Genomic DNA, 17,637 nt, shown 5'->3' with positions numbered 1-17,637 from the left:
CTTTCTTTCTTTCTTTCTTTCTTTCTTTCTTTCTTTCTTTCTTTCTTATTTTTTTTTCTTTCTTTCTTTTATTTCTGTCTGTCTTTCTGTCTTTCTCTCTTTCTTTTAAATTCCACATGTAAGTGATACGATACAATATTTGTCTTTGTCTGATTTACTTCACTTAGCTTACTGCCCTGAAAGTTCATGTTGTCACAAACAACAGTATTTCCTTCTTTCTCAATGTTGGTAATTATGTATGGGAGACCATTTTAAACCAAAGTCTAACACTCTCCACACCTTTATTACTTTTTAACTTGTCATGAATTCTTCTCTGTTTGAAGGTAGGGAAAAATAGAGATTCCATTAAATAATTCCCCTAGACTGCACAGATAAGACATGCCATTCAGGCACACACCTCAGAGACATCACTTTATTCCAGATTCTGATTCTCACCATTCCAAGGACTGACAGTTTCCCCAGATTCACAAGAACTGTTTTGTTCTTGTTTGGGAAGAGTCAAAAGACTTCTGAGGAAAAACTAAAACAAAAATGATGTGTAAAGCAAAATATAAATTCACACACACACGCACACTCCACAATGAATTGAAGGAAGGAAGCATTGAACTAGACAGACAAAATTCATGCCATCTTGGAGGTAAGCTTGTAATGGGAAAAGTAGACAAAAATAAAAACACAAATGAGCATATTTTTATTTGCTATGGGGGAAAATATTAAAATTAGGATAACAGTGATTGTGAATATGGAAGGGGATGCAGTTTTATCTGGTGTAGTCAACTAGGCCTCACTGAGAAAATGGCATTTGAATAAACACCTGAAGAAAGTGAAGGAATGAATTGTGTGAAATCTAGGAAAAGAGAGGGCCAGGAAGAGGAACAAAGTCTTTGAGGAGACATAAGTTCAGTGTAACTACAGCATAGTAGTCGAGGGTAAGGATAGACTATAATGAATTAAAGAGGTGAAAAGAGGGCACAATCTACACGGTGCTGAAGGATTATGGTGTTAAAAATGAAAAAAAAATTGCTTACAGGGACAAGAATGTCCAAGTCAGCTAATCATTACATTCTTATTCTCTCTGGAAGTTACTTAGGAAGTCAAATTAATACTATAATTACGAAATAAAACAGTAGGGGAATGAAAAATTCCTAAGATAATGTTGATGATGTTGCTACACTGAATTTGAGACATACTTGCCCTCTCTACAGAGAATAATTCAACAGCAGAGAGTAGTATCTTCTATCAAGTCTCCTGCTCTAAATAGTGCTAGATGCATCCTGCCAAATTCCCTTTTATCATTTTACCCCTTGCACGACACTTTTCTGGTGAATTGAACATCTCTTTTTAACTGAAATTTTTGTCACTGATTCTGCCAATATTCTACATAGTCCTACAGAGACACTTTTTACTTGTCATGTTAATTAGAAAGATACCTCTGGAAACACCAAAATCACTTGTTTTATACAATGTAGTTGTGATTTTTTTGTCAAGAAAATGATATTTATTTTGTGTTAAATATGTATCAGGCCCTGGACTAGTTGTTTTAAATACATAGTTTTACTTGATCATCTCAATAAACCTATGATGTCCTAATCAATGACTAATGTGTCTTCACTAAAATTACTATTGTTATAAATATCTGTTCTTTTCCATTGTGGAAGACCGCTAATGCCTATTCCACTTACGATAGGCTTTCTCATGTGACTTGGCAAATGAAATGTAGGTGGGAGATTTAAGAACCAGTATGTGTTTGCCAAGTGCCCTTTTCCCTGTCCCATGATGATGACAATGTCCCAGGTAGGAGATGTTCTATTAACCTGGGGCCCAGAATGAAGATAATGTAAAGTGGGTATGCTCCCCTTGGTCATGGAGCTGTGTGAGATGAGCCACTGAGATTTAGGAAAGGGGGTCCAGTCCGTTTTTGGTTTTATTATTAATAACCTAATGTGCTCTATAATGCTTATGTAATCCATATTCTGAACCTAAGTTTTTATAGTCCTTTTAAATATGGCTGGGGATTTGACCAATTTACACACATTGTATTTATAACATCATTAATATCCAAAGTTCTATTTAGGTAATAACATTTATGATAAAAAAAAAGTAACCACTATGTAATAGAATTTTGACTTGAAAACTGACAATCTTCTATATATGGTATATATGCCATATATATAGATATATATAGATATGTATATAGATATATATGATTAGATAACTTGAATAGATAATTCTACTATTACATAGATATAGATATAGAGTAAAGTTAAGTTATGATATCACTTTGTGAAATGGCTGCCTATCTGCCAATAGTCAACTTTTTTCCTGATATGCAAACAAATGCTGAGATATCTAACTCACCTAGAATGTACGCTTTCAAACTATTTATCTGAATTTTCTCAGATTCCTTTTCTCCACAAACATCAAAGCTTTCTTGATCCTCTTTTTCAGACATGGACTCAGTTATTCATTTCTTAAATTCCCAAAGCACTCAGTTTCCTCTCTCATTAGGACAGACACCATACTGTTGCATATTAAGATGTGGTGTGATGGTATAACATAGTGGCTAACAGCAGGCACTCTGCCATTTACTAGCTGTGAGATCTTGCGCTTCATTTTCTTATTCTCTAAAATGGGAAGACCAATTTCCATATCAAAAAATCATTATAGTTTAAATGAGTTGATCTATATAAGTTCTCAACAGTACCTGGCACAAAGTAAGTTTTCCAAGTATCAGTTATTTATTATTATTATTATTATTATTATTATTATTATTATTTTCTTCATTGTAATAAACTTATTTACTTATAACCTTCTCTTTATTTCCAGCTAGCTTATTTATAACTATCTGTTTATAAGCATTATGATAACTACGTGTTTAATAAGCTTATCTTTATTCTCAGCTAAATATTATGTTTCTGGCTATTAGAGACAATTTTAATTGGAACTGTTAAAAGATAAACTGAGGCATATTAAAAATTTTGAGAGCTACTTTGCCCCAAAATTGATTCTAATGGGCAGGATCCATCTAATACATAGAATGGAGCAGAGGAGCTGTACAAAATGAAAGACTTTTATGTCCTAAAGGGAGCAGAAACTAGGAAGTTATTCTAGGCAGGAAAGCAGGTTGATTATTGCACTCATTAGGGCATGACAGAGGTCTATCAGGCAGACTACCTAACTAGTGCCAATCAGGTGATTCCTGACTGACTGGTTTAAGATTCCTTTTCTAGGAGAGTTGAAACTGTAATTAAGTCTTGGTTTGGTGACATGACTCTATTTGGGGTCTACTGTCTTGTTTTTAACAGTGTCTATTGTATTACTCAGCACAGTAGCTTATGCACATATCATAGTAGTTGCAGAATTGTCCATTTAAACTAATGATCACAAGAATAATTCCAGGAGACTGATTTGAATCCCAGTCTACTGTTATGGCCTGTGTGACTTGAAAACATTATTAAAACTCTCCAAACCCTTGTTTATTCACCAGTGAGCTAGAGTTAATGATATCTGCCTCCTGGTTAGATGACCATTAACTGAGGTAATATATGTAAAAGCTTCAGTGCAGGGCCTGATGCATCAAGAAGTGCTCAATCAATGGTAGCTAGGTGCTCAGTAGGGATGGACACAATGACTAAAAGATTATTCCAACCATTTTTACCTTGTCTCTCTACTTTCTCCTAGTATCTCTCACACGTAAAACCTAAAATAGAATCTAGCTTTCCATTAAGCTTTGTTTATGTTGTTCTCCAGATATTTTCTAATTATAAATATTGCCTCTGACATCACGTTTCTGGATTAACAGGGTCACTCTCTTTTCTTGTTTTGTTGTGGTTTTTTTTTCCTTTCTTTTTTGTTTGGTGCCCCTAGTTGATCACAGAGGTAACTCATGGTAGGTGCTTAATAAATATTTAAAACTTGGCCTTTGAAAACACTAGATATTTCACCAAAATTAGGTTGCATTTAGAAATCTCAGTCCGTTAACAGATTCACCAAGACCAAATTTAGAAAAATTCAAGCTCTTTCTTAACTTGTGTCAGTAAGAAATGTTAAACTGTCAAGAATCATTATTAAAAAAAAAAACTATGATTACTATTTACAGTGACAACTTGATATAATTCATTACTTCACTAATATTCTCAATAAGCAATACCTCACACTAAAAAAAAATATTACGTAGATTAAGCTTGTGCTTTGTTTTTCTCATTTACATTACATTAGTAGTGTGCAAGTTCATAGACCTCTAAACATGTTTAACCTTGAAAAATGTTTTCCTTTGCTACAATGTGTCAAATTACCTTTATGGAGACGGAGTCTTCGTTTCTTGGTGACATTTACCATAATGAACAAACTTTTGAGTTTTGCATTTAAATGGTCTCATGTTTTGTCTTGTCTCTTCTGTTGTAGGCATCAATTGTAATGAAGTAAATATAGATGAAGGTCTATCAAAGCCCTGTCTCCATTATGGAGCTGGCATTGATGGCATCAATCATTGTACCTGTGACTGCAAGAGTAGCTTTTCTGGAACACACTGTGAAGCAAATGCAAATGATTGCCTCTCAAATCCTTGTCTACATGGAAGGTTGCTATTTTTATTTTTCTATTATTAAATCCGAAAGTAAATTTAACTCACAATATTTAAGACTTAATGTCAAGGGAAAGTTGATAAAGATAATTTTAATTACGCTCTTTCATAAAACAAGAGCTAAGCACAGTTAAGATGACAGATGCTGCCTGTTTTACTTAACGCAGTGTACTGATACATTATCTCTGCCCTTCTTTTACTTCTGCTCATTAGCATAAAGTAATTTTCAATAAATGTGGATTAATTGGACTTTAATATACTTAAAGGTAACTGCTTTCAGTAATAGAAGTAGAAGGTAAGATGATGAGACATTCTATTATTTGCTCTGTGAAGGGATAATGCCACACACTTAGTATTTAAAATGTCCCTAAGTAGACTGGTTCTTTCATCCCTATGTGCATGTAAGGTATTGTTTGACATTATGGAATTGTATAGTGACCATCCTGCTCATGGATAGAATATTAGTTTATGCAAACTGAGACCCTGGATATTTCTAGGAGATGCAGGTGGCAAAGAAGAATGGCTCATAGATGCACCAGACTGCCTCTGCAGCAATATTTTTCTTTTCTAGTCCTGCCACTGACCTTGTAAACAGGGAAGAGAGGATGAGGATGGGTAGCTCATTGCAATGCAGTTTGGCCATAGCTGACTTCAGTTCCCTACATGAACTCTAGACATACTGTTTATCTTTGAAACTGTTCTTTCTTTACATTGTCATGGGGAAGACGGCAAAAATTAAAATTGATCCATTCTCTCAGTCCAGTCACCTTGAAGGATAAGAAACCAGGAACAGACTCTGCCTTCTGTTGCTTATGGGAATGTATTTTTTTACAGTAACTAGAAAAGAAAAACTTTAAATGGTGAAACTCCCTTGAAATTAGACTTTATTTTCGTAATTATTTAAAAATTTAATTCTGTGTTTCAGATGCATAGATCTCATTATTGAATATCAATGTTCATGTGTTACAGAATGGACTAGCTCAAGATGTGAGATCAAGATTAATGTAAGTTTCATAATTTTTATTAAATCTAAAGTAATTTAAAATAAAAACCAAACTACTTGCTATGGGTTTCAAATTAATGAACAGTTATTAAAGATTTAACTGCTCTTTCAATTTTCTCCTTTGGAATTTCTACGTTGTTCTAAACAGAATGAAAAATCACAGCTTCTGTTCAGTTTTCCTCCTCTATCTCTTGTTATCATCAATTTCTACAATCTGGATCCCTCAATAATTAAGTCCTGGGGTGCCCCTGGGGGACTTAGCTGGTTAAGCATCTGATTTTAACTCAGGTCATGATCTCGAAACTTGCAAGTTGGAACCCTGCATCGGGCTCTGTCCTGACAGCTCAGAGCCTCGAGCCTGCTTCAGATTCTGTCTCCGGCTCTCTCTGCCCCTCCCCCACTCGTGCTCTGTCTCTCTCTCTCTCTCTCTCTCTCTCTCTCTCTCTCAAAAATAAATAAACATTAAAAATTTTAGAAAATAGTAATAATTACTTCCTGAAAGTGGTCATTGTCAAAAGAAGCCTCAAAAGGCTTATGCTTTGCCCTCTACCTTCCCCATTCTGGTCTTGAGACTCACAGGTGTCTGTGGATGTCTAGGGATGAGAGGAGTTTAAATTGATCCAGATATCACAAGAAGAAAGTAAATAATGGATGTATGTGCCAAGAGGTGGTACAGGTAAAGAACACCAATACCTGTAACACTCTCAAGATCTGTTTACCAGTTTTCAGAAATCTGTGATGTGATTGAGTCATGGTATTTTATGCCTCATTTATTGAGAAATGTCGGTTACCTGAAGTTTAGGATCATATTTGGTAGATGAGAAACTTGTGAGCCTTCCTGAATAATGGGACATTCTTCCAAATCTTTTCTGTCTGACATAGTAAAGAAAAGAAGTAAAAGGACTAAAAAGAGCCTCTAATATTGTGAGACTATGGATATTTTATTTAAATCCTTTGTCTCTTTCCCTTATCAGTAAAATATAGCTATAATAGCTCCTACATCACAAAGTCATTGATGGGATAATGCACATGTGACATGGTAGGTACGCAGTAAACAGTCCTTTCAGAGGGAGTGATGGGGTGGTTAAATGCATTAAGGAGAAACAAGATTGAGCCATTATTTTGCTGCTTACTTGCTACCCGCTGTGTGTTCTTGGATAAATTATTTATATTCTGAAATCATATTTTAACTATTCAATGAGGGTAATTTTAGTAACACTGTCTTGGGTTGTTGTGAGGATTCAATTAGATAATACATGTAAAATAATTAGCACATTTTCTGACACATTATTTTTTAAAACTTATTTATTGATATTACATTGATTTGGTTCTAGATAGTGAAGCCATACTTGATATGGAAAAGGGAATGTTGTAACTAATAAGTTTCTTGGTGGAGAATGGCCAAGGCATCTATCTTGTTTATACATATTGCCTACGGCAATCTCTAAAACCCTCTTTTGATAGTATAAATGTGGCATTCTTTTCAGAATTAAATACATAAATAAATATTTTCTTTGTATACAAATTTATATATATTCATATACACATACATACAATATTATGAGAACCATTCTTAAATTCTACCTATATACTTCTTCCTAATTCTACCTAGATTTTCTTCCTAATATTTTTATTTTAACAAGAGACCGGATTCGTTATCCTCATTATTTAGTGACTTTTTGCTTCACTTAGTGTATTTTAGGAACCATTGCATCATAATACATAGAGCCATGACTCATTCCTTTCATTTATTTATTTATTTATTTACTTACTTACTTATTGATTTATTGTCCATTGAGGCATTTTATCTGCACATATGTACTACATTCCTAGAAAAAGGATCAAAGTTGAATTAAGTAGACCCATATAAAGCTTATGTGTTTTTACGGTTTCCTAGGAACTGAGAAGCTTGAACTATGTAAGTCATACAGAACAACAAGGGATAGTTAAAAGGCATTGATTTTGGTACCTTAAAGCTATCTTTGAATTCTGTCTCCACTTGTCAGGTCTGTGATTTGGGGTAAGTTTATTTTATGGGGTAAGGATTTTCCCTCCCGTGTGTTTTCATCATGCTTCTTTATGGTCCATGATACCAGTTGAGATTGTCAGTACAATGAAACCAAACTGGCAGGACAGGAGCAGATTATTCTGCCAGCCATTTTTCTAGATCTTTCAGTTGTACCTCAAATATGGGGCTGATCACTCCATACATGTTTAACCTGCCTGTGAGGTTCACAACAATTTTCCCAGTTCTTTGATCATCGATGATTTCAAATTCATCCATGTGATCATGCTTCTTCATTATAATTAGAAACCAGACAATGACTTTAGAGCATGGGCTATTAAAAACCTGGCATTTGCCTCTCTTTTCAGCATTGTTAATGCTCTTGAGAGCATCTGCCAGGACATTCATGAGCCCCATTATGGCGTCGTGGAAAGATGGTGGAAAGAGCCTGACTCATTCCTTTTAATAAGTGTTGAAGAACTTTACTTATTTAATGAGACTATGAACATGCCAACTTCCCTAGATCCTAGTAAATAAAATCATTTTCTTTGTTTACTAATTTGATGAGGAAAATGTGACATGCGTTGTTTTTATTGTTTTCCAAGTTATTATCAAGATTAAGCACCTTTCCATAAGATTATTTCCTGTTTGTATCTCTTTGTGTCTTGTCTATTCAGAGCCTTTGATGAATAGTATTTTTTTTATTTCTTGCTTTTTCCTTTTTGGTTTGTATATATTATTCCAAATTATGGGTAAAATCCACTGGTTTCTGCAAAATCACAAATCTTGTCTAGAGCTTAGCTACTTTTACTTTATAAGACTTGTAAATTGTGAGATTTTTATATTTTATTTTTACTTTTTTCTTTATGACACTGGGCTTTGCATCTTTCCTTAGAAAGTCTTTTCGTACAGCAATATTTAAATTATTTTCTTATATTCTCATCCAGTACAATTTTAGGATTAATAACACTTTTAGTACTTTAATTCACAGTGAATATATTATTATGATTGATAAAAAGTAGGGCAAATAATTTTCCAAGAGATTTTTTTAATGTTTATTCATTTTGAGAGAGAAATAGATTGGGGTAGGGACAGAGAGTGAGAGAGAGAGAATCCTAAGCAGGATCTGTGCTGTCAGCATGGAGCCCAACTGCAGGACTTGATCTCATGAGCCATGAGATCATGACCTGAGCTGAAATCAAGGGTGAGAAACAACTGACTGAGACACCCAGGCGACCCAATTTTCTAATAATTTTTATCAAAGGATCTGTTATTTCTCTATTGATTTAAGTTGCCTCGTTTTTCATGCACTAAGTTCCTATGTATGGGTCAGTTTTAGGACTATTTATTCTGTTCTGCTTTTTTAAATTTCATGCTGTTGGGGTGCCTGGGTGGCTCAGTCGGTTAAGTGTGTGACTCTATTTTGGCTCAGGTCATGACTTCACAGTTTGTGAGTTCAAGCCCACATCAGGCTTTGCACTGACAGTGCTTGGGATCCTCTCTCTCCTTCTCCCTCTGCCCCTCCCCTGCTTGTTCTCTCTCTCTCTCTCTCTCTCTCTCTCTCTCTGTCTCTCAAAATAAATAAACTTAAAAAAAAATAAATAAAATTTCATGCTGTCATCTATATTATTGCAGTTCAACAGAGTTTTTTTAAGTGTCTTTTTAAATAATACATTAAGTACACTCTAAATATAATTTTGTCATTCATTTTGCAAATATTGGATAATTTATATATATGAAAAATGGAGATGAAATAATTTTCAGGCATACCTCCTACTCACCAGCTCCATTTGGAGATATCTATATAGATATAAATGTGTATCTTTACCTATTTATTGTAACTTCCTCTATGTTGTAATGCCCAGATAATAACCTCTAATGGGCATTCATGGATTGATGTCCGAGTCTGTCTTTCTAGGCTAGAGACCAGAGCAGTAGAGAAACATGGGCAGTACTCATTGAAAAGAACATTCTAGGTCAGTATGGGGCAGAGTGTTATATCTGAAGCTCTTTGGAAAATGAGAAAGAAAAGTTTATGTTAGAATTTGTGGGGAAAACCATAAGCCAAGTTCTTTTGTTCTGTTTTTGTTTTTGTTTTTGTAAATCTGACAATTTGAGGCAGGCTTTACAACATTAGAATTAATTCTACAATAAAAGCAAATCCATGATTGGGTATAGGATGTTGTGGTTAGTGACAAATGTAATTAACTCAACTCTGGGTACACATACACACACTCACTCACAGAAAAGAACAGATTATAAATTGTTCTTTTATAAATTGTTCTTTTATAAATTATAAATATATAAGAAAAGTACTAAAATGGGAAACCATAAAATATGATTATAAAATAAAAGAAGGAATCAAGACATTCTCAGCTGAAGGAAAGCTAAGAATTTATCATGAGGAGATCTAATTCAAAAGAAGAACTAAAGGAAGTTCTTTAAATAGAAAAGAAATGACTAAAGAAAATAACTGTGTGTGTGCGAGTGTATGTGTGTGTGTGTGATTGTGTGTATGTTTGAATATAAGCTGAAATTTTCATAAGGGGCTTCTTATATAATAAGATTATTTACCTTTATCTATCATATAAATTATGTACATTGACTTTTTTGTTGTCAATGTTCAATTAGTATGTAGTGGATTCTGACATTCAAAATGTTTACATTTACTGATACACTTTCTAAAGGTTCTATGATTTGTGACAAGTTCAACAAGGACTTATTCAAAAAGTTCTACTATTTTTCTTATTTCCTTTTTATTTGCAATTAAATGATTGATCCATCAGAATGCTTTTCAGGGTAAAGTTTGAGTTGTGTTCTTGCCCCAAATGTCTCCTATTTCCCAGAGGTCGTTGCAAGGAATATCTATGTCCTTTGATTAAAAACATCTTTAAAATAAAATAGATCTCACAAATGGTAACATTTGTCACACACTCAGGATACCTTGCTTTCTCACTTTATCACTGCAGATAATTCTACATTAACATACATAGTTCTACTGTATTCTTATTAATATCCTAGTGTATGGAGGTACCATATTTATTTAATCAGTAGTTTCTGGATGGAGATTTATTTTAAGTGTATTACTCTTAAAAATTATCTATATTAGGGGCACCTGGGTGACTTAGTTGGTTGAGCGCCGGACTCTTGATTTCAGCTCAGGTCATGTTCTCACAGTCTGTGAGATGGAATCCCACGTCAGGCTCTGAGCTAACAAGAGTGGACCCTGCTTGGGAATGTCTTCCCTCCTCACGCTCTCTCTCTCCCTTTCTCTCCATCTTGCTCTCTCTCAAAATAAATAAATAATAAACATTTTCTAAAAATTATCTATATTAGATGAAAAAGTGTGAGTTAATATTACTCAATTTCATTGCAGGAAATACTTATTATTACTTTTAAAACTGTCATTGTGTGTGTGTGTGTGTGTGTGTGTGTGTGTGTGTATTTCCTTTTGGCCTCAGGGTATAGGATGTTGTGGTTAGTGACAAATGTATTTGTCAGTAAAGGCTATTCCTTTCCCACTGTATTTGTTTGTTTTTTAGGAATGTTTTCCTACATATTTTTCTCACATATTTTCTCTATCTGTTCCATCATTTTTCTTGTTTCATGAGTCTTGAATTTCCAAATTAGAAGCAGATTTCTATTATCCCTAATGCAAGAGTGAGCCCAAACCTGAATCAGAACAAACCAGTGGGCAAAAGGAGTTGTACTTCCTTTCCCAACCTGTCTTGGCCACCAACGCCAACCCTATGTCCCTTATAATGTTACAGATTCCTTAATAATATATTCAAAGTGCTCTCAATCTTTTGCATTACTTGCCCATGCTTAACCCCTCATTTTTCCAAGTTGTAGCACATTATACTTCCAAGATTTTGAATATATACTTTAAGTCTTTAGATTGTTTTCTCCTCCTCCATCTTCTCCTCCTCCTTCTTCTTCTTATTCTTTCTTCTTTCTTCTCCTCTTCTTTTTTTTTTTTTTTAAGAGAGAGAGAGAACACAAGCTGGACAGAGGGGCAGAGAGAAAGTGAGAATCTTAAACAGACTCCATGCTCAGCATGGAGCCCAATGTGGGGCTCAATCCTATGACCCTGGGATCATGACCTGAGCTGAAATCAAGAATTGGGCACTTAACTGACTGAGCCACCCAGGAACTCCCACGTTTAGGTTTCTTATGCAACATCCCTTTGTTTACCTGAGGAAATAGTATATATAAAGTGTTAGCTTTTTTTAAATGTCTTTAGAACTCTACATTACTTTTAAAGAATTTTGACATTCTTCATTGACGTTCATCATTCAGCGCTGATGTACTTTTCTATATTTGATTCATTTGTGTATTTCAGGCTGCTTCTGAGACAGTGGTTTTGCAGTGGCTCTCTTTCCTGGAATTACTATCAGAAACACAGTTTCCAGGAAACTATTTTTCAATAGAGAAAATATTTACTACAAATATCCCAATTTTGGTATTTTATAATCTTGTTTAATTTATTGAAATAACAAATTAAAAATGCATTTTCTTTACATCAAAATATCATAAATCAGATTAATTGGGAATCAAAATCTTCCTATTAACTGTTTTAGTCCCATATTCAAAACTATATTGGAAGTAAATTTTAGAGATATTTGGAGATATTTAGTCTTTACCATATACATTGTCATATTTCTCGGCCAAGAGATTCCTCTGAGAGAGAAACCAAAGCTTGGTGGTACAATGAGCTCTAAGTTGGAATTCAAGGCATTTTGTGTCAGTGAGATTTTATTCTGACATCATCTTGCTATAGGACATTGGTGAAGTCAGTAACACTTTTGGGCTTGTTTCATTTTTGAGAATAAAATAAAATTTTTGGACTAGATTTTTTCTACTCAGTGTTTGGTCCATGGTCTATTAGCATCAGAATCACCTAGGAGTTTGTTAGAGATGGAAAAACTCAGGCCTCACACCAAATCTTTTGAGTTTAAATCTTCAATTTAACAAACTACTGAGTATTCATTGTCAACTTAAGTCTTAGGAACAGTAGACTACATTAGTAGTTTTTATTCAGAGCTACACATAATTTGAGAAATTCTGTGACTTTCAATAAGTATTTGCATCAGATAAGTTAAGGCTGTAATGGGTACCTTGTTCTATTTCCATTCTTCAGATAGAACAGTTTCATGGTTATCTGTTTAATATATTGTTTCTCCAAGATCTTATTTGAAGAAAGTAGTCCACTACCTTAAAAACAGCAGTGTAAAAAAAGAAAACATATGATTCTATGAGAGAAATACTATGATAAAGATGATCTCAAGTAAAAACTTTCTGTTCTTCTGGGAAGTTCAGAGATCACAGAACAACTTCTGCATCTAAACTATACAACTCAGATGGAACACAACTATCAGAGAGATAATTGACACATTTGCTAGCCAATCTGGTAGTTTGCTCTGGCTAAGCAGTCCATAATGAATACATCACTGTTCTGTTACTGCTACGCTTCTGTACATTTCCTGGCATGGTGTTTTGAATGCAAGTTGAATGAACATAGTATTGGGGTATAGCTTAATTGTCCAGATTGCCCTGATCTGCAACATCACTCTTAGCTTTGTTTTCTTTCTCTAAATACCCCAACCTTTTACTTTTCTCATTTTCTGAAATTAAATTAGTCAATTCTTCTTGGCAATCATTTTATTATATTTAAGTAGAGTATAGCAAAATAATATAAATTATGATGAACAGAAGGAAAGTCATCTGCCTTAAGTTTTGCACCAGGAAAGATTAAGAATTTTATTTTTTTTTTTTATTTTTTTTTTTTTAAATTTTTTTTTCCAACGTTTATTTATTTTGGGGACAGAGAGAGACAGAGCATGAACGGGCGAGGGGCAGAGAGAGAGGGAGACACAGAATCAGAAACAGGCTCCAGGCTCTGAGCCATCAGCCCAGAGCCCGACGCGGGGCTCGAACTCACGGACCGCGAGATCGTGACCTGGCTGAAGTCGGACGCTTAACCGACTGCGCCACCCAGGCGCCCCAAGATTAAGAATTTTAAATGAATATTTGATTTCTTTTTCTGGAAAGAAATTGCTTTTGTATTGCCATTAAGCCTGCTAATTAATTTGGTAAAAGATTCTTGTTAACCCTAGAGACAGAACTTTTGGCAGTCTAAAAATGATCCTTTTCTTCCCATGGGAGATATAATTCAATTAGTTTATGTAATGCTTTGTAATAAATCATTCTATATATACCCAGCTGTAGGACTAAGAAGGAAACATGTTGTTTCCATGTTATTCCCTGTGGAATTCTGCATTTACATTCCATGAAAATAACTGCAGTACCTTTACAAAGTCAACTAAGTGCCCTCAGTTATCCTTAAGGAGTTTACATTCTCAGCACAGGTGGAACAAATATCCAAATGGCATTCACGTATAAAATCATGCATTTAATTCTATCTCTTGGGCAAGTGTAAAAGATCACCATCTGAGTTCCAAGCATGACTTGAGTTTATTAAGGGCACAATCCATTTTTTATGGAAAGGGATACTAATTAAATTCTCTAGTGATTTTGACATCCTTAATTTTCCATTTGATAAATGGTATGAATGCAATGGTTTCACATTAGCCTTTTCAGTGTGAGTTTTATTGTTATGTTAACATTTTTAAAAAGTCACTAAATGTTTCTAAGCATAAATGTCTAAATAATGATACTTCTACAAAATACCCATTTTCAGAGTAAAATATTAAAGAAATATCACATGTTTGCCTATGCTCTAGTTTCTTGTGTACCATAGTTCTATGTCTATCTTTGAAGATGTAGTAACTTAGATTCCTGAGTGCAAATGATTCATATTTCTGTATATTCATTAAGAAATCCTGGGGGCACCTGGATGGCTCAGTCAGTTGAACATCCAACTTCAGCTCAGGTCATGATCTCATGGTTTGTGAGTTCGAGTCCCACCTCGGGTTTTGTGCTGACAGCTCAGAGCCTATGACCTGCATGAGATTCTGTCTCCCTGTCTCTCTGTCCCTCCGTCACTCACACTCTGTCTCGCTCTTTCTCAAAAATAAATAAACATTAAAAAATTTTTAAAAAGAAATTATGTGTAGACAACATATTAAGAGTACATAAAAATGTTTTACTAATGATGTCACAAAGTTCCAGAAATTATTTCTCAGAATTATAGGTGCCAATATTTTCAGAGTTAACATTACCTTGAAAAATGATGTCATATCATGTTTAAAGCACCATGCTTTTTGCTTTCCAGAATATAGGCACATGTATAATATCTAAAATGTAAACTTAAGAAGCATATAGCATGATACGGTAGACATTAATATATCAACAAAATCTGATTTACTGTTGTAGGGAAGTGCCAAATGACTGAAATAGAGGCTGACAAGGCCTGTGGCCTTCAGTATATAAAGGGAAAGAATATAACATTTACTGAACAGCTGTTATGTTCCAAGAACAGGGCTAATTACTTTATATTTACTATTTTATTTAAGTCTCACAGGAACCTGTATGAAGTGGATGAAATTGTCACCATTTTATGCATAAATGTACCTACAATAAATAAAATACCATTTATTTAATAGGTGGGTAAAAGTAGCATAAAAGTATAACAATATTCCAATGCTTAAAAAGTAAGAGACAGATATTTTCTAGGTTCCACAAAGCCTCTGTCTGTACTTCTAGAATTATAGGATGCAGAAATGCCAGACACAAATTTGGGCAAATGCATGGGAAAATTGGCTAATTAAAAGATTATGATTGGATACACAATAAGATCTGGACCAGACGGCAACATATGAGGTGCCTGAATTTCCCTCCTGCCCTGGCTGCACTGAATGTGCAGCTATGCACAGAGCAAGTCCCCTTGAGAGAAATTCAGAAACTACCACACATTGAGCAACTGAGAAAATACCCACACTGAAATTGGTAGGAAAGGCTGAGACACACTCTCACCATAAATCGCACTCCTGCACACTGCCATACAATGAAGAAGAAATCCCTAACTTCCATCTTCTCTTTAAGAAGTTATGGGTTGGACCCCACCCTAACATCCCGAATTTTAAGAATGCATAAATCTAGAGCTTTTGTATGCATTCACAGTTAAGTTGTTAACATGGATATGCCATGCTCTAAAATAGACAAAATACAAAAGTTAGTTGCATTTATTAATTTTTTAAATGTTTATTTATTTTGAGAGAGAGACAAAGAGCAACTGTGAGTAGGGGAGGGTCAGAGAGAGAGAGAGAGAGAGAGAGACTTAGAATCCCAAGCATGCTCTGCGTTGTCAGCACAGAGCCTGATGCAGAACCTGAATTCACGAACCATGAGATCCTGACCTGAGCTGAAATCAAGAGCCAGACACTTAACCTACTGAGCCACCCAGGCACCCTCCAAAATTATTTCCATTTCTATACACAAACAATGAACTATCAAAAAGAGAAAATAAGAAAGAAACCCCATTTATAATAATGCCAAAATGAATAAAATACTAAATTTAACTAAGAAGGAGATGAAACATAAATTTAATATAAATTTAACCAGTGTACCCATACACTGAACACTATAAAACATTGATGCAAGACATTCAAGAAGGTATAGGGGAAAAAAAGAAAAAAGAGAAGATATTGCCTATTCTTGGATTGGAAGAATTAATATTGTTACAATGTCTGTAGTATCGAAAGCAATTTATAGATTTAATACCACCCTTATCAAAATTCCAAATGGTTTTTCAAAGAAATAGAAAAAGCAAACCTAACATTTGTATGGAACCACAAAAGACTCCAAATAGCCAAAGCAATCTTGAGAAAGGAGAACAAAGCTGGAGGCATTAAACTTCCTAATTTTAAATTATATTCAAATCTATAGTAATCAAAGTAGCATGGTTTGGCATAAAAACAGAAACACAGATCAATGGAACATAGTAAAGAGCCCAGAAATAAATCTATGTAAATATGGCCAATTAATTTATGACAAAGGAGCCAAGAATGCACATGAGGAGAGGATAGTCCCTTCAAACACTTGTATTTGGCTCTCTCTCCCCAGTATCTCACCGCTGCGTCAGTGCAGTTAGGCATCATCAAATTAATGAGAGGAGAGAGGAGGCCCCTGCTCTTGTGCACCCGCAGGAACTTACTCCAGCTCCAGACACACCGTAAACACTTTCATCTAATGGAAGATAAGCTGTGAAATCGGATTTTTGAACCACAAGACATTTGCGTAAAAACTGCATTCCATGCCAGGCCTGAAATGTTCCAAAGCTCAGTTCGTATTTTCTTTTAGAAATTATTTTGGCGAGGAGAGAGGGAAGATGGCGGCGTAGGAGGACGCTGGGCTCACCACGCGTCCTGCTGATCACTTAGATTCCACCTACACCTGCCTAAATAACCCAGAAAACCGCCAGAAGACTAGAAAAATGGAGTCTCTGGAGGGAAGCACAGACGAGAAGCCCACAGAAGAGGGTAGGAAGGGCGGCGAGGCGGTGCGCGCCTTGCGGGAGGGAGCCGGGCGGAGGGGCGGCTGGCCGGCCAAGCAGAGCCCCCGAGTCTGGCTTGCAAAAGCGGAGTGGCCTGACGGACTGTGTTCCGACAGCAAGCGCGACTTAGCGTCTGGGAGGTCATAAGTTAACAGCTCTGCTCAGAAAGCGGGAAGGCTGGAGGACAAAGGGAGGGAGAGCTGCTGAGCCCCCGGACGACAGAGCTCAGTTTGGTGGGGAACAAAGGCGTTTGCCAGCGCCATCTCCCCTGCCCATCCCCCAGCCAAAATCCCAAAGGGAACCAGTTCCCGCCAGGGAACTTGCTCGCTCCACGCAAAAACCCAACTCTGTGCTTCTGCAGAGCCAAACCTCTGGCAGCGGATTAGACTCCCTCCCGCTGCCACAGGGCCCCTCTTGAAGTGGATCACCTAAGGAGAAGTGAGCTAAGCCTGCCTCTCCTGCCCCCGTGCACCTTGCCTACCCACCCCAGCTAATACGCCAGATCCCCAGCATCACAAGCCTGGCAGTGTGCAAGTAGCCCAGACGGGCCACACCACCCCACAGTGAATCCTGCCCCTAGGAGAGGGGAAGAG

The 17,637-nt window shown here is 35.7% G+C and overlaps 1 protein-coding gene and 1 pseudogene across 1 annotated transcript in view; one reads left to right on the top strand and one right to left on the bottom strand.

Annotated features, from left to right (window-relative positions):
- LOC121030036 (protein eyes shut homolog) overlaps window positions 1-17,637 on the top strand; it is a 482,117-nt gene that overhangs the window by 297,921 nt on the left and 166,559 nt on the right. Inside the window, exons 9-10 of the mRNA XM_040474598.1 lie at window positions 4,405-4,579; window positions 5,508-5,586. Of these exons, the coding sequence (XP_040330532.1) occupies window positions 4,405-4,579; window positions 5,508-5,586 (254 nt within the window). The remainder of the gene's footprint in view (window positions 1-4,404; window positions 4,580-5,507; window positions 5,587-17,637) is intronic.
- LOC121029216 (40S ribosomal protein S15a-like) lies at window positions 7,617-8,032 on the bottom strand (annotated as a pseudogene).

The sequence above is a fragment of the Herpailurus yagouaroundi genome, unplaced genomic scaffold (genome assembly GCF_014898765.1).
Source record: "Herpailurus yagouaroundi ecotype Mexico unplaced genomic scaffold, PumYag 139, whole genome shotgun sequence".
In the NCBI taxonomy this organism is placed as follows: Eukaryota; Metazoa; Chordata; class Mammalia; order Carnivora; family Felidae; genus Herpailurus; species Herpailurus yagouaroundi.
This window is presented reverse-complemented; position numbering and strand designations above follow the sequence as displayed.